Raw genomic sequence first — 25,540 nt, forward strand, 5'->3', positions numbered from 1 at the left:
ACTTGGGGTGAATGGGTAGCTCAGTCAGTTGAGCATTGAGGGACCAAGTCTTGGTTTTTGGCTCAAGTCACGATCTCATGGTCAAGGATGGAGCCCTGCCTCAGGCCCTGCACTCAGCTAGAGATTCTCTCCCCTTCTGCCCCTCCCCCAACTCATGCATGTGCTTTCTCTCTCAATTAAACAAATCTTTAAAAATAGAACTCTTAGGGACGCCTGGATGGCTCAGCCCTTAAGCTCTGCTTTCAGCTCAGGGAGTGATTCTAGAGTTCAGGGATTGAGTCCCACATTGGGATCCCTGAGGGGAGCCTGCTCCTCCTCCCTCTGCCTATGTCTCTGCATCTCTCATGAATAAATAAATAAAATATTTAATCTTTATAAATAAATAAATAAATAAATAAATAAATAAATAAATAAATAAATAAATATTAGAACTCTTACAACACAACAAAAAAAGACTAATAACCTAATTTAAACATGGACAAAGGAATAAACATTTCTCAAAGAAGATATACAAATGGCCAGTAAGCACATGAAAAAAATGTCTAGCACCATTAGTGTTAGGGAAATGCATATCAAAACCATAATGAGATTCCCCTCCAGTCTAACTATGATGGCTATAATTTTTTAATGGAAATTAACATGTGTTGGTAAGCATGCAGAGAAACTGGAATTTTCATGTACCATTGATGGGAATGTAAAATGGTTCAGTTTCTGTGGGAAACAGTCTATCAGTTCCTCAAGAAGTTAGAGTTACCATATGACCCAGCAAGTTCACTCATAGTTGTATATTTTATGTGTAAGGTTCAATTGTTGATAGCAGCATTATTCGTAATAGTCAAAAAGTGGAAACAACCCAAAAGTCCATCAACTGATAAATGGATAAACAAAATGTGGTATATCTATCAACGGATTATTCAGCCATAAAAAGGAATGAAGGGCAGCCCGGGTGGCGCAGCGGTTTAGCGCCGCCTGCAGCCCAGGGTGTGATCCTGGAGACCCTGGATCGAGTCCCACATCAGGCTCTCTGTATGATGCCTGCTTCTCCCTCTGCCTGTCTGTCTGTCTGTCTGTCTGTCTCTCTCTCTCTCTCTCTCTCTGTCTCTATGAATAAATAAATAAAATCTTTAAAAAAAAAGAAAAAGAAAGGAATGAAGTATTGATGACATATGATACAACCTTGAAGATATTATGCTACAGTAAAAGAAACCAGATACAAATGGTCATGTCTTATATGACTCCATTTACATGAAATATTGAGAATAGGCAAATCTATAGAGACAGGAAACAGTGTAAGTAGGGGTGGGGGAAGGCAGCTAGGGGAGGGAAAAAGTGAAACTGCCAATGGGTGTGAAGTTTCCTTTCATTCAAGAGATAGGAATGTTCTCGAATTAGATACTGGTGATATTTGCCCAACTTTGTGAAAATGCTAAAAAACACTGAATTGTACGTTATAAAATGGTTAAAATGTTGAATTTTAGTTCAACTTTAAAAGAATCAACATGCTGCCTCTCTCTCTCTCTCTCTCTCTCTCTGACTATCATAAATAAATAATAAAAAAAAAGGGGATCCCTGGGTGGCGCAGCGGTTTGGCGCCTGCCTTTGGCCCAGGGCGCAATCCTGGAGACCGAGGATCGAATCCCACGTCGGGCTCCCGGTGCATGGAGCCTGCCTCTCTCTCTCTCTCTCTCTCTCTCTCTCTCTGACTATCATAAATAAATAATAAAAAAATAAAAATAAAAAAATAAAAAATAAATAAAAGAATCAACATGCACCAAGGAGCCCTTCAGTTTGGGCTTGGGGTCACTGTAGGGTTTTAGGGAGGAATCTAGTGCTGAAGCAAAGGAAACTAAGGGTCAGACATGTCTCAACTTCCATCTCACAAATGAGCTAAGGAATACCACCCATGAGCAGGTCTGCAGTCTCCTAAGGCTTATTAAGGGACAGGACAGGAATGACCAGCCTTGCCACAAGGAGGTTATTCTCAGCCCTAGGCAAACATCTGAAAGGTTCCACAGGGTTGGCAGAGGTCCTGCAGGTGGGGTCACACAGCTGAGGATTCTGTAAAGAGCCAAGAGTGGACTTTAGAACACTGGTGGTGACACAAGGATAAAGATGTCACAAAAGAGGAGATCCACACCACCAATGATGTGGCTCACTGGCTTTCAAAAGAACATACACTGAAACAACAATGAGACAGCATTTTCCCCCAATTAGATTGTCTAAAATGATTTGCTAATATGAAATTTGGCAGGATGTGAGGAAATGTGTCCTCATTCCACTGCTGGTCGGCGTGAGTTGGTAGAGCTGCTTTGGAGAGCAACTTGCCAGTATCTATTAAAGTGAATAGGATGCTTACTCTGTGACTTAGTGGTCCCAATGCCCAGTGTTTATTCTAAAGGCACACTCCCATATGTACGAGGAGGTAGGAAATGTCTATGCAACACCACTTGTAATAATGAAATGTTGGGGGAAAAAACAGAAGTATGGTAAACAGGAGAAAGGCTAAAAAGCCTATGTACATCCATTGTCTATTTAACAAAATGAGTAGTTCTATAAGTATAACATAAAATGCGGGATCCCTGGGTGGCTCAGCGGTTCAGCACCTGCCTTTGGCCCAGAGTGTGATCCTGGAGTCCTAGGATTGAGTCCCACATCGGGCTCCCTGCATGGAGCCTGCTTCTCCCTCTGCCTGTCTCTCTCTCTCTCTCTCTCTCTCTCTCTCTTTCCCTCTTTCTGTGTGTGTTTATCATGAATAAATAAATAAATATTATTAAAAAAACATAAAATGATCTCCAAGGTATGTTACTGGATTTAAAAAGCAAAAAGCAAATTCTAGAAGGTTATATATCATTTATGAAAAAAAAAAAAAAATATTTTGGGCTGAGGCCTTTGGAGATTTCTTAGGAGCAGACTGAGATGAACTCTTTATCTGGACAAAGATAGGCCTTAAAAAGTAATTGCAGGAAGAACATGGAATTGCCAGGCTTGGGGCTGTTTGATTCCAAGAAATAATTTTCTTTTTTTAAGATTTTATTGATTTTCTTAAGATGTTTTTATTGTTTTAAAGATTTTATTTATTTAAGAGAGAGACAGAGAGAGTGAGAGACAGAGCACGAACAAGGTGAGGGATAGAGGGAGAATCAGACCCCCACTGAGCAGGGAGCTTGATGCGGGACTGGATCCCAGAACCCTGGAATCATGACCTGAGTTGAAGGCAGACTCTTAACCTACTGAGGCACCCAAGCACCCCTGACAGTTAATTCTCTAATGACTGAGAGAACCAACGCATGATTTGTTCCTTTGGCTTAATCACTTATTCTGCGTTAGGAGAATTACTATAGGCTTGTGTAACATTTTCTTTAGAGAACAGATATAATGTGCCATGCCCTAGCTATGAAAGGAAAAGTTAAAATTAGATGTCCTCACTGTCAATGACCTCAGGTATAAAAGAGGGGGATAAGCCCTTGCCAGGGAGAAGTCGTGACCACATGCTGCACATGGGGATTTTCATCCCCTTCCCAGGAGACAGGTGGTCTTCCCTGCTCTGACAAATTCAAGCAGAGGGTTCTCACGGTAGGAGAGGGGCTGAGATCAGAGTAAGAAATACCTGATTATTGCTCAATATTTTAGGTAGAAAATAAGAGACTAAAAAAAGAGAAAAAAGAAAAGAGACTTTGCTGGAAAGATCCGCTTGATTCTTTGCTGACAAAGATGTCTGTCTCTGGAGGTTCTGCTCTTCCATTCTCTCCTATATAAAAAGAACCTGTTTGTTCCATACAGCCTAACAAAGGAAGGGGATCGTTCCTCATTTGTGGTCATGAACATCCCTAAACTAATGAAACATACAACATATAATTTATCTGTTTAGAAAAAGTTCTGGAAGGGTCCCTGGGTGGCTCCACTGATTAAGCGATTGCCTTCAGCTCAGGTCATGGTCTCAGAGTCCTATCAAGTCCCACATCCAGCTCCATGCTCAGCAGGGACCCTACTTCTCCTTTTCCCTCTCCTCATCCCCCTGCTTGTGCTCTCTTGCTCATGCTGTCTTTCAAATAAATAAATAAAATCTTTAAAAAGAAAAAGTTCTGGAAGAATACTCACTAATCTGCAACAGTGATTACCTCTGAGGAAGCAGAGAAAGGACCGGGACTGGGAGAGAAGACTGATCAAAGGGTACTTTGAAACCTATCTAGAATTGTTGAATTTTTTTTTCCATTTTCACTTCTAACTTTTTAAATAAAAAAAGATGAGATAAAGTTGAGGAAAACAATTTTATTTATTTATTTATTTATTTATTTATTTATTTATTTATTTATTTATTTTTAAGGATTTTATTCATTTATTCATGAGACACACAGAGAAAGAGGCAGAGACACAGGCAGAGGGAGAAGCAGGCTCCATGCAGGGAGCCCGACGTGGGACTTGATCCCAGGACCCTGGGATCACGCTGTGAGTCAAAAGCAGATGCTCAACCACTGAGCCACCCAGGAGTCCCAAGGAAAACAATAGTTAAAGATAATGTTATTTTTACTTGTTTATAACATAAAGATCTTTTTGCTCCCACTAAAATATTAATCTATAACAAAATTTTATACAACATAACAATATTTAGTAATAATATATTTTCACAAAATCTTGCTTCAGCATAGCTAAAACAGTTCTTAGAGGGAAATTTATAGTCTTAAATGCATGCATTATAAAAGAGAAATTTAAATGAATCAACTAAGCACCAAATTCAAGAAGTTAGTAAAAGAAGGCACCTGGTTCGCTCAATTAGGAGAGCATACAACTCTTGACCTTGGGGTCATAAGTTCGAGCCCCTCATTGGGTATATGGATCACTTAAATAAATAAAACTTGTAAAAAAAAAAAAAGGAAGTTAGAAAAAGAATGGCAGAATGTACCCAAAGAAAGAAAGAAAAAAAAAAAGATCTTTTGCTCCTCAAAGGAGATAATTTTAAAATTACTCCACAGAGTAAAATGAAACAGAAAACAAAGAAATAATGGGAAAACACAGTGAAATCAAAAACTAGTTCTTTGATGTAAGTCATAATTAGATGTATTTCATGAAAATATATCAGAAAAAAGTGAGGAAATTATAAACAATATTAGAAATGAAAAAGGGAAAATAACTGTAGATCTAGTGGTGATTTAAACATTTACACCCATAAATGTGAAGCAGATTAAATAGTCTCCCAGAAAAATATGATCTACCAAACTGACTCTAGAAGAAACTGAAAACCTGAATGAAATCATCAGTGTAAAGCCTACACTCAAAATACACATAAATTCTCCCAAGCTTTCAAGGAACAGATGACCCCTATTTTGTATCATCTCTATATAAGAAAAACTATTAAGGCTCAAGAAGAGAAGTGGCCAAAGAAAAAAAATAGAGAGACATCTAGAAACCTAAACCAAAGGAAGAAACAATTCTCCAGTAGGTGGAGAGCCGTCATCCCACACAGCTCAGCAAAACTTCCTGGCTGAAGCATTTCACCCCTTAGGGGACAGGCATCATTATTGCACTGTCTCTGCCCTTCTTGGTGCTCCAGTAATGACCATTCTAATAACTTTACGTTTGTCTTTGAGATTAGTTGATCCATTCTGATTCTCTCACTGATGTGCTGATTCCACGAGGGCAGAAACCACATGCTTATTTTTTTTTCACCTTTGTGACCCATTACTTAGCTGGTATCTGGCACAGAATGGATATGTAACAAATTCTTATTGAATGAGGAGTGGAATTTAGGAGGTCAATGTGGCTTTGGGCCCCCTGAAATGTCAAACTTATAATTGTGGTTGGAACTATTAAGGAATAAGGCTGAGGACAGACCACCCAGTATTTAGTGAGTACCTTAAAGCGCTAGGCAATATTAGGAACTGGAGTTGAGATACTGAAAAGTAGTCAAAGTTTGAAAGAAATGTCCACTGGGGCGCCTGGGTGGCTCAGTCCAGTAAGTGTCTGCCTTCAGCTCGGGTCATGATGTTAGGGTCCTGGGATAGAGCCCTGCATCAGGCTCCTTGCTCAGCGGGGAGCCTGCTTCTCCTTCTGCCTCTCCCTACTTCTAGTGCTCTCTTACTCTCGCTCTTGCTCTCATTCCATCATCAATAAATAAATAAATAAATAAATAAATAAATAAATAAATAAAATCTGAAATAAAGAAAGAAATGCCCATGAAAACTCAGTCCTCTGTGAGATCCGGCCAGGAGTCCCATGAATGCAAATTACAGAACTGGGAAGTGAGCTCACCCTACTGTCCTGCCCACTTGGTCTCCTAAAGACTCGCTGGGAAGGAGGACCTAAAGCAGGGAGGTGTAGGGGTAGGGAATGGAGTGGGAGGGGCAGAGAAGGCTAGAAAAACTGAGGGATTTGTTGGTAAGGATCAAGAACAGTGATTTTTTTTAATTTATTTTATTTTTTTAAGATGTGTGTGTGTGTGTATGTGTGTGTGTGTGTGTGTGCGTGTGTGTGCGTGTGTATTTCGAGTGTAGGCAGAGCAGGGAGCCCAATGTAGGGCTCGATTCCAGGACCCTGAGATCATGACCTGAGCCAAAGATGGATGCCTAACCTACTGAGCCACCCAGGTGCCCCAGGAACAGTAATGTCTGACATCTGTGTTATGTAACAGAACTTCCTTCTAAGGAAGGATCTTGGAGAGAGTCCTGTTCCACTCAATACTTTGACTGGTTATAGTTTTCTATTTTTTTTTTTAAGATTTTACTTATTTATTCATGAGAGACACAGAGAGAGTGACAGAGACACAGAGGGAGAAGCAGGCTCCTCGCAGGGAGCCTGATGCAGGACTTGATCCCTGGACACTGGACCCAGGATTGCGCCCTGAGCCAAAGGCAGACTCAACTGCAGAGCCACCCAGGCACCCAGAAATCCCATAGATTTCTAAGGAGCCAAGACCAATTCCGGGACGAGGGGCTGAAGACAGATGGGGTATGCTGCCTGACAGTCTGTGACAGGAAAGGGTGGGGTTGGGGCAGTGTCAGCAAGACGGTCAGTGCCTTTGCTGCCTTATGAGGTAGCGAGACTACCCATAAATTTCTGGGGCAGGAAGGACCGTTGAAAACAAGAATACCTAAAATTCAATTTTAAGTTGTAACCTTGTGATATGTAAACGTTTCTTAAGCAAAAGTTTAGCCACACCTAACAGCCTTCTGTTTACCATTGGTTTGGAGGAAAATTCAAGAAAGCCTGTATAGGGCAGGAACCTGTGTCAGGGCAGAGGTAAGGGAAGAGCCAGGAGCACAAAGGCAAGAACTGGACTTGAGCTGAGTGGGAACAAGAGATGGCCATAACAGCTGGACCACCAGAGTTGGTGCCAGTTGACAGCTCTGCCTCTTCCTCACTCTGTCCAGGGCCTGTCCTGCTTGAAAGGTCAGGAGTGTCTTACCTAGATATCAAGAAGTAGGGTGGCCCCAGCTGCCATCTGGGCTATGGTCACTGTTCCAGTTTGAGGGTTTAGTCAGGCCCTCAGAAATAAAGAAAATCATCAAAAGAGATGTGCTTCCGTGGGCCTGTCTCTGGAGATGCAGGAGGAGGAGGGAGGAGTTGAGAAGAAAAGATCTCTGTGCCAGCATGTGTGGAGAGAAGCTGCACCCCAAAAGAGAATGTGGTAAAGGAAGATTCCGAGGGAGAGGTCAGCAGGTTGCACTCGCAGACCTGTAGACAAGATGAAGGCACTACCCAGGGAGCCAGTCCAGGTTCCATTCACCTAGAGCAAAGTGAGGTCCAGAAAGCTGGCTTTCCTCCTCTGGGCCACAGTACTCCAGGAGAGCCAGACAGACCCTGCTCCTGCCCTTTCCCCCACGAAGAGGGATGATGGGCCCTAGCACAGAGCACCGAAGCCTCCTTCGCATGGATGAGTAGCCGTGAGACTGTGAAAGTTGCCAGTCCTCTCTGGGTCCTCCAGTTCCCCCTTCTGCAAGTTCTCCCTAAAGGTCCCAACTCCTCCTTGCTCTTGTGTGGTATACTCCAACCCCACAGGCCCCCACTTCTCATGCCCAGGTTTAAGACTCATAGTGAAGGGGCACCTGGGGGCCTCAGTCAGTTAAGTGTCCAACCCATAGGTTTCAGCTCAGTTCATGATCTCAGGGGTTGTGGGATGGAGCCCCTCATGGGCTCCACACTCAGTGGGGAGTCTGCTTGAAGATTCTCTCCCTTTGCGCTTCTCCCTCCCTCTCAAATAAATCCTTTTTTAGACTTTTGTTTTTAATTTATTCATAAGAGACACAGAGAGGCAGAGATATAGGCAGAGGGAGAAGCAGGCTCCCTGTGGGGACCCAATGAGGGACTCGATTCCAGGAACCCAGGATCACGACCTGAGCCAAAGGCAGTTGCTCAACCACTGAGCCACCCAGGTGCCCCAATAACTAAATTAAAAAAAAAAAAGATTCACAGTGAAAAGAATGACCACATCTGGGGATGGGACAGGACTGTTAGTGACAGCACAATCCTCAGATGACAAGGTTGTCTCTCTGAGGTGGGAATTCAGGCACCCTGCCTGCAAGGGAGAAGAGTGGTTGTGTAGAAATAATTCTTCAGATCACACTCACATGTGGTTTCCCACGTGTGAGGACCCTCTTGAAGAGAAGAGGGGCCTGGAGGAAAGCACGGGGATGGAAAATATGAAGAGAAAGGAAACCAGAGTGAGTGAGAGAACAGAGCTAACAGGTGAGGTCACAGGAGTGTGACATTTTATGAGCAGTGTGGAAACAGCGCCAAAGCCCCCGAATGAAAAGGGGCCTGGAGAAATAAACTGTGGGTTCAAAGAGAGAAAAGTCCAACAAGTTCCAATATCCCCAGATCAGCCTTCCCAGGAGAACAGCAGAAACAGGCAAGCAATTACCCGGGGAATCTCATCCCAAGTGCCAAGGCTGGGAAGAATGAAATCGGTAGTGAGGTGACAAGGGAAGGCCCAGAGGGACAGTGATACCCACCCCATGGGCTGGCAGGATGAAATGAGATTGCATGTGATCTCCTAGCTGAGAGGAGGACATGGGTGTAAGTCCCTTGTTTGCAATGCAGAACAATTCTGTAGCAAAGTATTTTGGCCATAAAACCAGACCTCATTCGATGCAAGGGTTAGTTACGGTCCTTATTAAACCCACTTAGCTTCAATGGTTCATTCTTTTTTAAAAATTAAAAAATAGGGATCCCTGGGTGGCGCAGCGGTTTGGCGCCTGCCTTTGGCCCAGGGCGCGATCCTGGAGACCCGGGATCGACTCCCACGTCGGGCTTTCGGTGCATGGAGCCTGCTTCTCCCTCTGCCTGTGTCTCTGCCTCTCTCTCTCTCTCTCTCTCTGTGACTATCATAAATAAATAAAAATTAAAATTAAAAAATAAAAATTAAAAAAATAAAAATAAATAAAAAAATAAAAATTTAAAAATATATATATTGGGCAGCCCGGGTGGCTCAGCGGTTTAGCACCACCCTCAGCCCAGGATGTGACCCTGGAGAACCAGGATCAAGTTCCACGTCAGGCTCCTTGCAGGGAACCTGCTTCTTCCCTCGGCCTGCCTCTCTCTCTTTGTGTCTTTCATGAATAAATAAATAAAATCTTAAAATATATTTTTTTTTGAGAGAGAGAGAGAGCATGAGCTGGGGGGAGGAGCAGAGGGAACCTGACCCGGTACTCTAATCCCAGGACACCAGGGTCATGAGCTGAGCTAAAGGCAGATGCTTAACTGACTGAGCCACCCAGGTGCCCCAATATTCTTTTACTGCAGAAATGTTGTGCTTGATTGTAAGTGCTATGCCAGCCCCGTGAGGGCATTTTGCAGGGCTAGTTTCTCCCCCAAATCTGAAAAATCCTGAATTCTAAAACTTATCTGACCCCAAGAGTTTCAGATAAAAGTTGGTAGACCTGTACTCAGGTCTCCCCTCCTTCTCTAAACTGTTATCAGTTTGTAAGCTGTGAACAGGGGGCAACGTGGGCATCTCTGTGCACAAGCGTGTGAAGGGGAGAGGTAGTGACCCATGCAACCAACATTCTGTAAAAGAGACGGGCATGAGTGGGTTATGTTCTTAGTGAGCATAAGAGCCAGATGGAGGGCAGCCCGGGTGGCTCAGTGGCTTGGTGCCACCTTCAGCCCAGGGTGTGATCCTGGGGTCCCGGGATCAAGTCCCACATTGGGCTCCCTGCATGGAGCCTGCTTCTCACTCTGCCTGTGTCTCTGCCTCTCTCTCTCTGTGTCTCATGAATAAATAAATAAAATCTTTAAAAAAAAAAAAAAGAGCCAGATGGAAACCGGGAGAGGCCGGCATGTTGGAGGTGATGGATGCCTTTGAGGAGCAGCAGATCTTCTGACAAAGCTTGCCCTTTAATACTCTTGCTGGCACCCAGCACACGGAAAAGGGGGAGGGGGTGGAAGTCGCTGTTCTGAGAAAAAAAAAAAAACAGGCACAATAGAGCTTCAGCTGCCATCAAAGGTCGCCTTACCACCTGAAGCCAACTTCTGAAGAGGGCCTGCAGCTGCTGCCCAGGAGATACAGAGAGTAGGTACCAGTACCCAGCTGGACGTCCCAGCTCCACCGAGGCCAGCAGTCTGCAACTAGGGTGCAAAAAGAGCTCCCCTGAGTGAGAACCATGGCCCGGCCACCTCCCTGCTGGCTGTGGATTCTGGGGACCCTGGCGGGGCTCTCAGCCACCCCAGCCCCTAAGCGCTGTCCAGAGAAACACTACCAGGTCCAGGGAGAACGGTGCTGCCAGATGTGTAAGCCAGGTAAGAGAGGAGGCCTCGCCAGGGGTTTGGGGGTGGGAGGGGAGCAGAGAGTGTGTCTGAGCTCAAGCAAGGAGAGGAATCCTGTCCTGCCTTGAAGAGGGCAGAGTAGTGGCCTTCCTTGCGCCTTGACCCTAGACCTCTGCTCACAGGAACTTTCCTCGTGAAGGACTGTGAAAGGCATGGAGAGGCTGCTCAGTGTGATCCCTGCATACCGGGGGCCTCCTTCTCACCAGACCACCACGCCCGGCGCCACTGTGAGAGCTGTCGGCATTGTAACTCTGGTGAGATGGGCAAGCCTCCGGGGGAGCAAGGTGGCAGAGCTGGGTGTGGAGAAGCAAAGAGGAGGGGGTCAGAGCTTGTCACTTCGAGGCTACTGCAAGTGGAGGCAATGCTGGGAAATGGGGTGACCTGGGCACATACCCTGGGGAGAACTCTAGTGTTACAGTGAAGGAGAAAGCAGAATTTGGGGGGCTGCTGAGAATGGGTGTATAACTCAGATCATGACAAGAAGGGGTAAGTGAAAAAAATGGGAGGGGAAGTAGCCCTAGGTCCCTAGATTTCAGATAAGCGACCCCTTATTGATGAACTGGCTGCATCTGAAGCATGCATTTGTTTGGACCCCGGAGTACATCTTTCTTAGTATATAACAATACCAGCCGGTGGGAAATATCTTTCTTCTTTTCACACAAAAGCCTATTTAGGAAAATGAATATGTGTGTGTGGCCCATGTTTTTGTTTATTTTAGAATTTTATCTTTTATAAAATGAAGAAGTGCAATGTCTGCAGCTGTGTTATGGATTCTTTTATTATTTCTCCAGCTTAGCTAGAATTTCAGAAACCATGTGCCAGCCTACATAGAGTAGCAGACTTTCAAGTGGCCCCTTTGCACAAATGTTCCCCCTCATGACCCTTGTGAGGACTCTGTAACTGAACTACTACACTGCTTACCTATGCATGAATTTTCTAAAAGGTCTCAGTGTTCCCTTTAATGACCCTAGTAATAGAGGCAGAGGCACTCACTAGGTGACAGAGAGCGAGGGGCAGGAGTCCCTCACTGTGGGTCTGGGTTGGGAGCTCAGGGCAGGATTTAGCAAGTGCACCTTGCAGGTCTCTGAGGCCTGAGCTGCTTGTGTGTCCCTGTCCCCCCCACCCTGCCCTCTGTCAACAGGTCTTCTCATTCGAAACTGCACTCTCACCGCAAATGCGGAGTGTGACTGCCCCAAGGGCTGGAAGTGCAGGGACAAGCAGTGTACGGAGTGTGATCCTTCTTCAAACCCCTTACTGATACCTCATCCGTCTCCAGCCCCGGGCCCACACTTGCAACCCACCCACTTACCTTACGCCAAAATTAAGTTCCAGGCAACGCTTTGTCCAGTGACAGGTATAGTAAGGCTCTCGCCACAATCACCACCCTCCCCAAGTAAGTTGCCTGGCCAGCCAGTCAGCCCTCCCATCTCATTGTGCGTCTTAGGCCTCAGGCCTTCCTTAGGCCTAGGAGATTCCCCAGCTCCTGCTCAGCCTGTTTCTTTTTCCAGAGATGAAGGAGACCAGCACAGTCCGGCAGGTGCAGACCCTGGCTGACTTCAGGTGGCTGCCTGCCCCAGCTCTCTCCACCCACTGGCCACGTGAGTTTTCTCTCCCTGTTCTCTACCCCCAGAGAGACTGCATACAGGAGAGGGAAGCCAGCCAGAAAGCTCCTAGGAGGAGAGTTTAGAAGGGGGAGAAGCAGAGTCTACGGGTTAGGAAAGAACTGAGTCCAGTGGTAGCAGTAGGGAAGGGGATGGGCGACAGTTGGGAGGGGAGGTGACAATGGGCCTAGGCTGAGGGGAGTCAAGGCCTAGGCTCTCTCCAAAAACCCTGTGTGGCCTCTGCCTGTCACAGCCCAAAGGTCTCTGTGCAGCTCAGATTGCATCCGCATCTTTGTGATCCTCTCTGGAATGTTTCTTGCTTTCACCATGATCGGAGCTCTGTTCTTCCACCAACAAAGAAAATACAGGCTAAGTAAGAGACAACATACAGGTTTCCAGTCCTGTCCCTGTCCCCTACCCTACCATCCCAGGCCCTCTGCCCATGCCTGGAACCTCAGGGAAGCTTTCCTTACTCCATCTTTACCAACGCTGGCTCCCACCTTCTCTTTCTTCCCTCTTAGCTGGCAACCCCCTGACAGCTAAGCTGACCCTCCTTGGCTCATCTCCACTCCTGTCACCACCCCCCACCCTCACTGCCAGTGAGGATTCATCTGATTCTCCTCCCGCAGACAAAGAAGAATGCCCAGTGGTGCCTGTGGAGCCTTGTCCTTACAGCTGCCCCAGGGAGGAAGAGGGTGGCGCCATCCCCATTCAGGAAGATTACCGAAAACCAGAACCCGCTTCCTACTGCTGAGCTTGTGCACCACGGAGAGGGGTGGGCAGGTCATCAGTACAAAAAACCTCAGCCTCCATCCCACCCCAGTGGTGGGGCCATCCAGGGGGAACAAGACTGTCCCACCACCCCCGCCCCCAGTTTCAGTACCACCCTGTTAATCAGAACCCTTTCCTATGTGCAGACTTGAAAAAGTGCCTTTTGGAGATTGGCAGTGAAAAGGACACATGGGGATGAGGTGGAAGGTGGGACACAGGGACTCAAGTGTGTCTTGGCCCACCCACTTTCACTCCAGCCCTGCACCAGAGGGCTATGGCCTTAGCTGGAGAACACAGTTTCCCCTACGAAACACCATGTGCTGTATCACTGACCTAGAACCTCGGCAAAATAAAGTGACAGCCAGCCACATACAGAAGCTCTCCCAGCGGTGCTCTCTCTGAAATTCCATTCTCCAGGTGCAGGCCACTCCCAGCCTCCTCCTCCAGATCAGAGATCTGAAGGTGGAGCTTTCTCCAGTGCAGACTAGTGGTGAGGGCCCTGCCCAAGTCAGGGAATGGGAACTGCAAGTGGGTGTGGCACCCACAGAAAATGAAGAGAGTCCCCAGGCTACTGGGGATCCTGCATCTGGCTTCAGTCTCCCCCTTATTTCAGCTCCACTTTCTTGGGTGGGGAGCAAAAGGGTACATGCCCTCAAGTCAGGTCTTAAACAAAAGGGGGAGGAGGGTGGGAGCCATGGGGCGGTAGGGCGGGGTGAGGCGACAAAAAGGAGAACAATGAAGAGGACTCTGGAACGAGCACCTAGTGGCTTCACTGACAGGCAAGGCAGCCACGTTGATAGCCAAAGTGAAAGCGAAAGTGGGCTGAGGACTGAAGAGAAAGCAACAGGCCGGCAGGGGTGGTTTGGAGAGACCCCTCTTCCGCAGCTCAGAGGCACCAGTCAGCAGGAACTGGTGCAAAAAGGCGGTTGGGGAGAGGGGCAGGAGCAGGGTGGTGGCTGCTGCTCCACTTGGCTGTCCAGGGCGGCCCCCATGGGCCCAGAGGAGGGGTGGTACCTGCTGCTCTGCTTGGCTCTGTCCCGTGCGGCTACAGACCCAGGTGAGTGGGGGGGGCTGGCTGGGGAGGGGAAATGTTGGGTCCCGGGAAGATGTGATAGCCACCCACCCCAAGATTCCTGAGATGCCAGAAGGGGAAAAGGTTGTGGGGAAGGGCGGGGGATGGCCTCCAATTGCCTCCTAAGCCCAACTGGAAAAAAGGCTGGCAAAGTAAGGCACCAGTAGCGTTGGGGAGAAGGAAGACTGTGGGGAAGGCCAGATGAAGAAAAGTGTGTTCTCCTGGGTGGATGTGGTGGTGGGCCTACTGAAGAGGACAATGCCTGGGAGCAGACACCCAGGAAGGAAGGGTTCCTGGCTAGGAAATCCCTGGAGGAGGTGAGCCCTGAACGTGGAAGAGAGGAAGGCCACCTTAATGGCAAAAAGCAGAGGAGACTCAGTGGGCTGGCTGGGAAATGGAGAAGATGGCTGCCAATGCCCCTTGCCACACAAGTGTCCTGTCTCCCCTCTCAGTGGCAATTCTTTATTTGCTTTTGCTGAGAATGCCTTTGCCCAAAGAGAGTTTTTCCTGTGACAGTTGTAGTAAAATAAAAACAAACTCTTCTGAGCAAGGCAAATCCAGGATTTTAAATAATTCATACCAAGTATGTACCTAGAGTAGCAGGTGCTTCCCAGAAGGCTGGTTTGGAGGTGACAAGAGTGGGACACAGAGCCAGCTAAGACCCTGGAAGACTTTTACCCCTTCCTTCATGACTCCACAGTTGGGGTGGGTGACGACGAGCACAGGAACAACTCTCTGGGCAAGAGGGTGCTCATCCCATCTTTAACCTGCAGCAGAAAGGCAGTGGCAAGCAGTGGATGTGGTCCTAGACTGCTTCCTGGTGGAGGAAGGTAGGAACCCTGGAGGTTTTGCCGGCAGTATGAATATGGTGAAGGCCTTGCTCGTGCTGAGGCAGGTACCAGTGCTGGATGATGGCTCCCTGGAAGGCTTCACCGATTTCCAAGGGGGCACACTGGCTAAAGACAACCCATCCATTACCTTCGAGGCCTCAGGTAAGAGCCCCCCACCCTGTGTCCCAATCTTTCTGGGCTCCCTTGCTGAGACAGCCCAGTTCCCAAGTACACTCGCTGCACCTGCTTTCCATGGGCCCAAGTGTCCTCAATCCAACCAAATCTGTGTCCTCTCCTCCCCCAGTGAATTTGGTACAGATTCCCCAGGCTGAGGCCTTGCTCCATGCTGACTGCAACGGGAAGGAGGTAACGTGTGAGATCTCCTACTATTTTCTCCAGGCCACTGAGAAGGCAGCTTGGTTCATCACCAACGTGCAGGTATCTGGAGAGGGACCTAATATCTCCATGGTGATGAAGACTCCCAGGGATGCTGAAAATGGGGCTGTCTTGCACCCCACACTGAACCTGCCCTTGAGCCCCCATGGGACAGTACAGACTGCCGGTGAGAAGATTAAAAGTAGCAGAAAGGAAATTTTGGGGTTTTTCAAGTAGTCAGCTATGGGGGGATAGGAGGAAAAGGAAGGGAACAAGTACACCTCTGTCCATATCAGTCATTTCAAGGTGTCCCCTAGCCTTGGCCCCTTCTCTGAAAGACCCAAATAATTGGATTTGGATTATTTTCACCTCCCTCATCTGAGGAAATGACATGTGATGCTCTATTCACATATGCTGTCCCTAGCAGTCTTATTAAGCCATGCACAGTTGTATCCCAGTGAAAGCCAGCCTGGTCTGGTGTTTCAGGATGGTTAGAGCAAGGCACAGGGATACAAGTTTGTTCATTATCTCTTGTTAGTAAAATCTGGCCCTTATATACTCTCCCACCCAGCACATACCAGAGGGTATAGGAAATTGAGATCATGATGATAGGTTTCTCTAGAGTTGATCAAATCCAGTATTTTGCCTCCAAAAAGAGACAACCAAGTCCAGAGATTAGGGGGCTACCCTCCTGTCCATAGAAAGCCCCAGAACACTCGAAGCTTTCTGTGGTGCAACCTAAATTTATCCTGCCACATCAGGAAAGAGGGGTTCTCATGTCTGTCCAGTATCAACCATAATGAATACTTGTATACCATTCACCTAGATTAACCAGTTATTAATATTTTGCCACATCCACTCTCTTGATAGATGAAAGGATAGAATAACCCCCACCCCGAGCTAACAGAAAGTTACAGATATCTCAACACTTCACCCCAAAAGTTTCCATGTATAGCATGTATTTGTTTAAAACACATTAAAAAAAAAAAAACAATGTTTATAACCAAAGACAAGGATGTTTCCTTCATAATCACAAAACCATCACCCCAGCAGCAAACCAAAGTGGGGAGCAATCTACAATGGTGCAGACAATAAGGGGCTACAGTGTGTAAAGAATTCAAGAACATATTTTCACCATTACACTATCACCATATTGGCCATTTTGAATATTACCAGTGATAAAATATTCCTCCCTGCCAGGGAGGGTATGCCACCAAGCATCAGACTGAAGAAAATTTCAAATAGATACAGTAGTACTGTCAAAATTCAGACTTCTCCAGTTGCCCTAATAATGTTCTTTGTAGCTTTCTGGGTTGCTTTGTTTTTTTTTTGTTTGTTTGTTTTGTTTTGTTTTGTTTTGTTTTGTTTTGTTTTGTTTTGTTTTTTAAGGCCAGGATTCAAACAAGGATCATGCATTATATTTAGCTGTCCTGTGCCTTTAGCTTCCTTAAGTCCAGAACATTCTTTTCCTGGCAAGGACACTTTGAGGGTGCATGCCCACTGTCTCATAAAATATCCCACTATTTGGATGTGTCTGATTGTCTTCTCATTAGATTCAAATCAGCACATTTGGCACAAATACTGCTACTGTGTGTTTTTTAAAACTCTTACTCCTGGGGCACCTGGGTAGCTCAATGGTTGAGCATCTGCCTTTGGCTCAGGCCGTGACCCCAGGGTCCTGCGATCGAGTCCCACATAAGGCCACAAGGACCCTGCTTCTCTCTGTGTGTCTTTCATGAATTAATAAATAAAATATATATTTTTAAAAACCCTCTTACTCCTAGTCTTCACAGCAGCCTTGCCTTAAGCAGATGACCTAGGCAACCCTTAGTGACTTGCCCAAGGTCATAGAGCTAATAAGTGGAAGAAGCAGGGTTCCAAAGTTTTTTCTGCTATTCCAGTGGTCTGACCTGAGAGTCAGCAGTAACTCATAATTTTGCATATGTACTTTTTTGGTGAGAAGTCCATAGCTTTTGTCAGATTGTCCAGGGGTAAGTGACTCCAGAATACTCAGCATTATCATGTGTGCCAGGCTGCCTTCCCAGAGCACTATTTCTTTGTGTTCCATCTAGTGGGAATTGAGCTCAACGGGCCTCATTGTCCAGAGGAGGAGGCACGGGCAGGTGTATGCCTACAACATGCCCATAGCTAGGGATCAGGGGGACTCAAGAAGGAAGTAGCCCACAATCACCCTTCTTTTTCTCACTACAGTGGAGCTCCAAGTGACAACACAGACCCCATCCCTGAGTTTGCTGCTGGGGTCCTCAGCCTCCCTGCACTGTGGCTTCTCCATGGCACCAGGCTTGGTCCTGACCAGTGTGGAATGGCGGCGGCAACATAAGGGCAGCGGCCAGATGGTGTACAGGTGGACCAAAGGGCAGCAGCATGCCAAGCGGGAGGGCGCCACCCTGGAGCCTGAGCAGCTACTCCTGGCCGGGGACGCCTCCCTCACCCTCCCTAGCCTCACTCTGAAGGACGAGGGGACCTACATTTGTCAGATCACCACCTCTCTGTACCAAGCTCAACAAAACATCCATTTCCACATCCAAGGTGAGGCCATACTCAGTTCTCCAGGGAGAGGGTAAGGGATATGCCTATGGGAGTGTTTTTCAGGACAGAGTCCAACACAAGGGCAGTATCTTGAGAAGCAGAATGCATTGCCATGACCTAACTGCCACCTCCATTCTAGAAGCGCAGACTGTTCCCTGTCAGACTCCAGGATAATTCCACCAAGCAGTCTACCAATCCAGGATTCTGCTGCCCTGTCCTGGCTGGCTGGCTCCCAAGTACCCCAGTCCTCTGGACCAAATCCTGGGGAGGAGCAGCAGCAAACCGAGGGGCCATGGGGGCTGTCAGATTGGCAGGAGTATTCAATTACTGATGTCCTTGAAAATCACCAGCTAATAGTGATTTTTTTTTTTTAGAGATTTTATTTATTTATTCATGAGAGACACAGAGAGAGAGGCAGAGACATAAGCAGAGGCAGAAGCAAGCTCCTCGCAGGGAGCCCGATGTAGGACTCGATCCCCAGACACCAGGATCATGCCCCATGCCAAAGGCAGATGCTCAACCACTGAGCTACCCAGGCATCCCGAGCTAATAGTGATGTTAAGAAGCCAACTTTTACTTGGTTTTACTAAGTTTTACTATTGTTTTTCAATTACCTGTGGAAGACGTGCCCCCTTCTGGCCTGCAACCAGGGTGGACCCCTTCCACCCCCTCCTTGGCACTCCACTAAAGGGTTAATTCCAGCTTCCACACCAGCAAGAAAAGAAAGCAGGCTTTGGGCAACTCTGCTATCAGGTTAGATCCCTCTAGAAACTCACTCCCCATTCTTTCTTCCAGCTTCCCCCAAAGTACGACTGAGCTTGGGGAACAAAGCTGTGCCAGCCACCCTCGTCTGCAACATTGCTGGCTATTATCCTCTGGACATGACTGTGAAGTGGACCCGAGAGGAGCTAGGTGGAGCCCCAGTTCTGGTCTCTGGTGCCTCCTTCTCTGGCCTCCGGCAAAGCTCAGATGGCACCTACAGCATCTCCTCCTTCCTGACCGCAGAACCAGGCCCTGAGGGCACCACTTACACCTGTCAGATCACCCACATCTCCCTGGAACAGCCCCTCAGTGTCAGCACCTGGATTGCCCCACCAGGTACTAGGAGTGCCGTCCTTTCTCAACTTCTGTACTTGGGGCTCCTGGCTCTCCTGCCCCCAGCTCGTCTCTGGCCTTGTTCTGCTTCCCACAGCACTTTGTTCCGTTTCTACTTCTAATTTCCTGAGATGGCAGCCCCCATAGCTGCCACTACATCCTGAGACTCCATTACACCCCAGGTTCCAGGGTGCCAGGCAATATACTGAGAGCTGGAGACCAAGGGTGAATTGTTCCTGCCCTCAAGGAGCTTAGTCAGCTTGGAGGGATGGACTAGGCAGTCAGGGAGGATGGCCTGGAGGAGACACGCCAGCTGAGCAAGCTGAATGTGAAGGCCAAATTATAAAGTCTCAGGAACATTTGGGGAACTGCACAGCTAGAGCCAAGGGTGTGTGGGAAAAGAGAGAAGCGGCTCTGAAACTTGAATAATTACATTTATTGGGCATTTACATGAATCAAGTGCTTTACTGAGCACTTAGCTGTATGACTGCATGTATTATTATCACGACCCCCATTTTATTGATGAGCAAACTGGCACTTACAGATGTTAGGGAATTTGCCCAAGGTCACCTGCCTAGCAAATGGTAAGAGAGAAAATATGAAATATGGGCAGCTTGACTCCCCTATAGCCTTACATCCTTTACTGCTTTTAGTGGGCAGATCACAATGGGCCTGCAAGCTGGAATTTCATCCTGAAGTCACAGAATATCATTGAAAGGTTTTAAACAAGACCTGCAAACATCCAGGAGCATTGGGCATTATTTGGCGGCTTGCCAGCCTGCAAGCTTCCCAAAATCTGGGGTTTTGTCTCAGCTTACATCATTCCCCAGCTAGTTGCAAAATTCCAGTTTACCTGTCAACAACTAATCTAACCTGTCTCTCTTGCAAAGCAATTAAAAATGTTCCAAGTAGGGGAAGAGGCAGGAAATTCTGTGTGGAAGAACACACAAACATCTGACAACTTTTAACAAGTACGAATACTAGTTGTGTAGTTCCTGGGTGAAAGCAGAACATTTGTTGCTATGAGCTCCTTAACCAGGGATGGGGACACTTGCACATTCCCTCTCTTCCTCTCTCAGCTTTGCCCCTCTTGCTGGGGCAGGTGTGGGCTCGGGCTTGGGCTCAGACATAATTCCCACCTACTGATCTCTGCCCACACTGATCTCAACCTAAAGAGCAGGAAACAACCTTTGGAGTCCTATTTGCCAGCGGCCTCTTCCTTCTTGCACTGTTGTTCCTGGGACTTCAAAGATGACAAGGTAAACACCTGCTTGCCTTCAGCCCTGCCCCTACCCCTCCTCAGTTGTGAATCAGTCAGCTCTAGCCACCTCCCCACCTAGATGAGGATGAAGCCCAAGTGTCCTGAGTTCCAGCAGTCCCCACAGCCCCTTACTTTTGGGATTACCGCAACTGAAACCAACCTCCTTCTCTCGTCTTCTCCTAGCTACCTCACCAAGATCTGTCAATACTCTGAAGTGGTAACCACTCTCCTGCCTCAGGATAAAAGAAGAGTAGTCACGTTCTCCCAAAAGGACTCTAGCCAAGTCTCAGAGCTCAAAAAGACTCCAAGAAAGGCATGAAGAAGGCACAGATCATGGGTACTCTGTCTCTGTGTAGGTCTCTGCCTTTTTTCATTGTGTCCCTGGGCTGAACACAATGTGAAGGGGTGAGAGGGTGGTAGGAAAGCATAATATCTGGGTGGAGGTTAAAAATGAGCCTGTGGTAGGAAAAGAAAATGGGACGAGATTAAGGAGTAAGCGGGTAAGTCATGAGCTCATGGTTCATGAGATAGAGCCCCGCAGCAGGTTCCACGCTCAGCAGTGAGTCTGCTTGAAGATTCTCTCTCCCTCTGCCCCTTCCCCAACTCATGCTCCTGCTCTCTTTCTAAATTTTTTTTTTTTAAAGGAGCAAGTAAGGGACAGTGGGGCAAAGGTGGGGATTGGGCCATAACACATAAGCATTTGAACCCTAGTCAAGTAAAAATCCCTTGTGTCCTCAGAAACAAAGCTTTTCTACTTTCCTGTCTTTTCCCCACACTGGACCCAACTAAGCCCTGTACCCAGGCCTACTCCCACCAACTTGCAGTGTTCAAGGCATGAAATGAAGGCCCTCAGAGGAAGCCCTGGGGCACCATGCTGTGTGCTCTGTGTAACCTTGAGCTGCAATTAAGGTCATGCCCTTTTGGACAGCTACTGAGTATTTCAGGATACCTACAGGGTCCTCACTCCCTCAACTGCAGGTGAGGCTGCTGGGGAGCTGGGTGTGTTGGTGGAGGCCTCATCTGGGTACCCCCTGGGTCAGGCTGGGCAGCCTGAGGACCCGTGAAGGAGGTACATGGGTGGTGTCTGAGAAATCCTGTAGCGGTTTGTGATGTGATGTTTCAGACATGCACTCAGCTTCCTGTCATCACTTCCTCTCACTAGCACCTGGGAGAGCTGGGCTGTGCCAGGTACGAAGACAGGGCAGAGACCACTTCCTCTGCCAACACAGATCTTTCATCTCGAGTACCATGCGGCACATGTGAGCCTTCCGGCCTTGAGCAACATCACACTGTAGAAGGAAAACCACCCCTCCCCCATCCCACCTCAGTTACTCCAACCCAAACAACAACCAAGTCAGTTTAGTGGTAGGAATTTATATTTTTTTGCCTTTGTGCAGAATACATGAAATTGGTAAATATGCCACATGCCTTTGGTGGAAGTACAACTGTTCTTATTCTATACAAGTATGAGGTCGGGGGTAGGAAAAAACACGGAGGTGATGACAGACACACAGTGGAAACCCCACATCGCCTCATGGCAAACCAAGGAAGAAGGGGATGTGAGAAGCTCAGCTTCATTTGACTGCAAAGTCCCGGAGTTTGGGTACACGTCTGCTCATGCACATGGGTGGCAGGAGGGAAGAGGGACACGGCAAAGACACAGAAGAGGGCACAGGGTGGGGTAAGAAAGAAAGTAGAAGGGTGAGCATCCCCAAGAGAACAAAGCCAACTACATCTGGGGAGCCACAGAGGGACAGAGACCCAGGAAAAAATTCCCATGTTGGGGCTGGGTGGGCCAAGAGGGTGAATTTGCTCCAGGCTTGGGACACATCGAGGACAGTGGTGGTTCTTCTCCAGCGGTGACCCCCCTGCATTAGGCAAGGAGGAGCCCAGAGGAGAGTGGAGACCTTCGAGGGGGGCCGTTGGGAGGGTATACTGACTGCTTTCTTCCAGCTCTTCGGGCCTGCCCTGGGGCAGGACTAAGGGAATGTGGGAAGCAGGGGCGAAGGGAGAGGAAGCATGGTTCTGCGCAATGAAATGCTGCTGCATGGAAAGTGAACATCCAGACCCAGCCTGGCCTGGCCTCAGCCTCTTTTTACTTGTGGGCTAGAAGACAAGAGGACTAAGGGGTGATGGATGTTCCCCCTTCCTGCTCCCAGCCACCTTCCTCCCCTCAAATCTGGGTCTCTCCCACTCCACAACCTATCCTGAAGCCCAGCTGTGTCTCCCATCCTCAGGTCCCACTGTCTGCCCCCACAAACCATGAGAGGAAAGGCAAGGAGGCAAAGTGGAAATCAGAAGGGTACAGGTGGTTTAGAAGGGGAACACAATGCAGGAAGAATAGACAGGTGGCTCTAGATGCCCCATGACAGCACAGCAGTGCACAAGCACACCTGTCCACAGACCATCCCGCCTCCCTGCCAAGACCAGGGTGGCAGGGATCCTAGACTTCTCTGAATACTCAGATTCGGCCAGCCTCAGGAAGGACCTCCTGCCTCAACCCTGTCTTTGGTGAGTACATGGGAACAGTGTAGAGGAAAGGAATCCCTGAGAGCCCAAGGATCCTCAATTCTAACACCTCACACTTTATCAACAGGAAGGGAGGAGCAGGACCGTCCCCAATGAGCTGGCAAGAAGTGGCTTCCTCCAACCTTGTTTTTTCAAATTAGGTCCCTGACTCATTGTCTGTCTATAGTTAACGCTCGTTCTCTCTCTATGCCAACAACTAAAACTAACTGAGAGTCCCCAGTTTTGGCCATCTGAAATTATCTAATGCTCTCCTGAACAATACAGAATGCCACAGAAAATGTAGACGAGAGACAGCCCCTTGTAGTTATGAGATTATGGGGCTGCTTCCAGGATGGGAATGAAGCCAGTACTTTTGCAATTAATGTGTTCTATAGGTCTCCAGAAAACAAAGCAAAAGGCTGTAAGATCCCCAACAGACATAGAAATTCTTGGACTAACAGATTAGAAATAACTGCATAAACAGGTTTGACTTTCTTAAAGGGCAATGCCCAGAACCAAGTTGGACTTTGAGCCCACTCCAGGATCCTCTTCCAGCCTGGCCTAGGAGAAGAGCCCCCAAGTGACCAGGGCAGCCCTGGGCTGCTGTTCCAGCTGTCCCTAGCCACCTCCTGCTAGTGCCCTGGCCTTTCCTGGTGACACCATAGGCATCAACGCCCTTGTTCTACCCCGATCTTGGCACCTTCTTGGGCATGTCACCTCAGCTACATGCCCTCCTCTTCTCTTGGCCTCCAGCTCTTTTTGGCCCTGGGGGAACTTAAGAGCATATAAGAAGGGAGTAGGGAGGTACCAGCTAATGCTCTTTGGGAAGGTACTTCAAGACTGTGCCACGGGCAGCAACTCTAGCATTGAGGGACACAGTGCAAATGAAAGCAACAGAAAAGGAGGACTGGGCAATGGAGAAGCCAGGACAGGGTGGAGGAAGGTATATGGGGACGTTCGTTGAGAGAGCAAACAGAAGGAGATGGACGTAAGTCTGGATGGCGATGGAGAAGAGGGAAGGGAGTGGCACATTCTCAAGTAAAAAAGTAGACTGGACACAGGAATCAGGAAGTCCCAGATGGAGAAGAGAAAGAGACAGGAGAGAACAAGACGGCAAATTACATCAAGTTACTAGACATCTGGGCCTTTCCGTTGCAGGTGTCCCATCCCCGTGGTCTCCCTCTGACCCAAGCCAGTGACAAACAGCACAGCCCCGCTTCCTCAGAACAGGAGGGGCCATCTTCCCATGGCATCTTGCAGGGGAGCAGGCTCGTCCATCAAAGAAGTCCCCGGTCTTTGCCCATCCTCCCTCCCGAACCAGGTGATGGTTCCACAGCAGCGATCTCCATACCTCAGTCAGAGCAGCCCCACTCCCCAGGCAGGCAGGCAGGCAGGGCTGGGAGAAGACTCCAGGACCTTCCCACCTGTTCACCCCACCAGCAACCTCAGCGATACTTACTTACAATGACTACCACGATGATGGCACAGATAGCTCCCAGCATGATCATCATCTGAGGAAACATTGACCAAAAAATGGGCCCTTGGATTTGGGGAAGAGGAGAGAGATGTTCCCACTAGAGGTGTGGTAAAAGAACCTCCTCTGTGCTTGGGACAGTGGAAGAAGCCACAAATCACCCAGGATACATGCAGGCCTCTTGGGGAGGGCTCAACCCTCCTGTTCCCCATGGGACAGCCACCCTTGTACCAGAGATGAGGCTTCCCAAAAACATAAGAGCATCTGCAGCTTGCTCCATTTTGCTTCTCTCCTATTGCCTGAAGGCTCTGAAAGGAATGTCAGCAGAGATGCAGACTTGGGATCTTTAGTCAGTTGCTTCATTTTTCTTCGTGAAGCATTCAGCTCATTCCTAAAAACTGCAGGTATTTAAATATATACCTCCCTACCCTAGCCACTGTGTCCATGTTGGCTGTGTGTGGGGAAGGGCCATGCGAGATCTTCCCATGGTCTTTGGGAAAAAGCAGTCTAAATGACCACTGTTCGGGGTATGGCTGGCACCCAGTTAGTGGTTCTGAATACTCTAGCCTACCCTGGTGGGCAATTCCGGGTAATGCATGTCAAGAAGACTCAGATTTCCTCCCCAGGGTTCTGCAGGGCCTGAGATCCTGTGCCACCTTGGGTTAGGAAGGTAGAACTTGAGGATTTTCTTGCCCAAGAAAGGAAGCCAGAGAGGACAAGAGAACTCACCTTGCAGTTTTTCCACCAATACTTCCTCTTTAGCTTGGCAGCACTACTCTCAAATTGTGATGCTCCCACCTGCAAGGCGTCCGCTCGGTCATCCAGCTGTGACAGTATCTCATCCCTCTTCAGGACTTTGTCCACATTGACACGCATGATGTCCACCACCTGGGGGTGAGGGATGCAGAAACAAAGCTAGTAAGCTTCCTGGCTCGAGACAGGGGTAAATACAACGGAATCTCAAGTCTGGCCCTGTGTAACTCAGGGACACCTTGCTTCTCAGAGATTTCCCCCTGTATTTATTTATTAAATAAATAAATAAATAAATAAATAAATAAATAAATAAATAAATAAATAAATAAGGGATCCCTGGGTGGCGCAGCGGTTTGGCGCCTGCCTTTGGCCCAGGGAGCGATCCTGGAGACCCGGGATCGAATCCCACGTCAGGCTCCCGGTGGATGGAGCCTGCTTCTCCCTCTGCCTGTGTCTCTGCCTCTTTCTGTCTCTCTGTGACTATCATAAATA

General features: G+C 47.9%; 3 protein-coding genes across 4 annotated transcripts in view; 2 read left to right on the top strand and 1 right to left on the bottom strand.

The window, feature by feature from the left end:
* The window catches only part of VAMP1 (vesicle associated membrane protein 1), an 84,437-nt gene that overhangs the window by 55,350 nt on the left and 3,547 nt on the right, over window positions 1–25,540 (bottom strand). Inside the window, exons 3-4 of the mRNA XM_055315561.1 lie at window positions 25,025–25,183; window positions 24,281–24,332 (exon numbers count right to left, since the gene is read on the bottom strand). Coding sequence (XP_055171536.1) covers window positions 24,281–24,332; window positions 25,025–25,183 — 211 coding nt within the window. The remainder of the gene's footprint in view (window positions 1–24,280; window positions 24,333–25,024; window positions 25,184–25,540) is intronic.
* Window positions 10,515–13,113, top strand: CD27 (CD27 molecule). The gene is made up of 6 exons (XM_055315562.1): window positions 10,515–10,731; window positions 10,881–11,012; window positions 11,900–12,112; window positions 12,267–12,356; window positions 12,613–12,732; window positions 12,989–13,113. Exons 1-6 carry the CDS (start codon window positions 10,596–10,598, stop codon window positions 13,111–13,113), a joined length of 816 nt encoding a protein of 271 aa, XP_055171537.1. The 5' UTR covers window positions 10,515–10,595.
* On the top strand, window positions 13,866–21,605 carry TAPBPL (TAP binding protein like). Of its 2 annotated transcripts, none has more exons than XM_055315560.1 (7): window positions 13,866–14,187; window positions 14,979–15,194; window positions 15,337–15,594; window positions 17,619–17,957; window positions 18,753–19,055; window positions 20,228–20,311; window positions 20,497–21,605. In XM_055315560.1, the coding sequence occupies exons 1-6, from the start codon at window positions 13,866–13,868 to the stop codon at window positions 20,305–20,307; spliced, it is 1,518 nt and encodes a 505-aa protein (XP_055171535.1). In that variant the 3' UTR covers window positions 20,308–20,311; window positions 20,497–21,605. The 2 variants fall into 2 exon arrangements, with proteins under 2 accessions (XP_055171535.1, XP_055171534.1); XM_055315559.1 differs by having other exon boundaries at window positions 14,976–15,194; window positions 20,497–21,604.

This window comes from Nyctereutes procyonoides, unplaced genomic scaffold (assembly GCF_905146905.1).
Source record: "Nyctereutes procyonoides isolate TBG_1078 unplaced genomic scaffold, NYPRO_anot_genome, whole genome shotgun sequence".
NCBI lineage: Eukaryota > Metazoa > Chordata > Mammalia > Carnivora > Canidae > Nyctereutes > Nyctereutes procyonoides.

What these genes read in the sequence shown, in the direction of transcription:
- CD27 (XM_055315562.1), top strand. Translation starts at nt 10,596, where the DNA reads ATGGCCCGGCCACCTCCCTGCTGGCTGTGGATTCTGGGGACCCTGGCG. An exon ending in CTGTCGGCATTGTAACTCTG is followed by an intron (nt 11,013 to 11,899) that starts GTGAGATGGGCA and finishes CTCTGTCAACAG; the next exon opens with GTCTTCTCATTCGAAACTGC. An exon ending in ACAAAGAAAATACAGGCTAA is followed by an intron (nt 12,733 to 12,988) that starts GTAAGAGACAAC and finishes CTCCTCCCGCAG; the next exon opens with ACAAAGAAGAATGCCCAGTG.
- TAPBPL (XM_055315559.1), top strand. Translation starts at nt 13,866, where the DNA reads ATGAAGAGGACTCTGGAACGAGCACCTAGTGGCTTCACTGACAGGCAA. An exon ending in TGGGACAGTACAGACTGCCG is followed by an intron (nt 15,595 to 17,618) that starts GTGAGAAGATTA and finishes TTCTCACTACAG; the next exon opens with TGGAGCTCCAAGTGACAACA. An exon ending in CATCCATTTCCACATCCAAG is followed by an intron (nt 17,958 to 18,752) that starts GTGAGGCCATAC and finishes TCTTTCTTCCAG; the next exon opens with CTTCCCCCAAAGTACGACTG.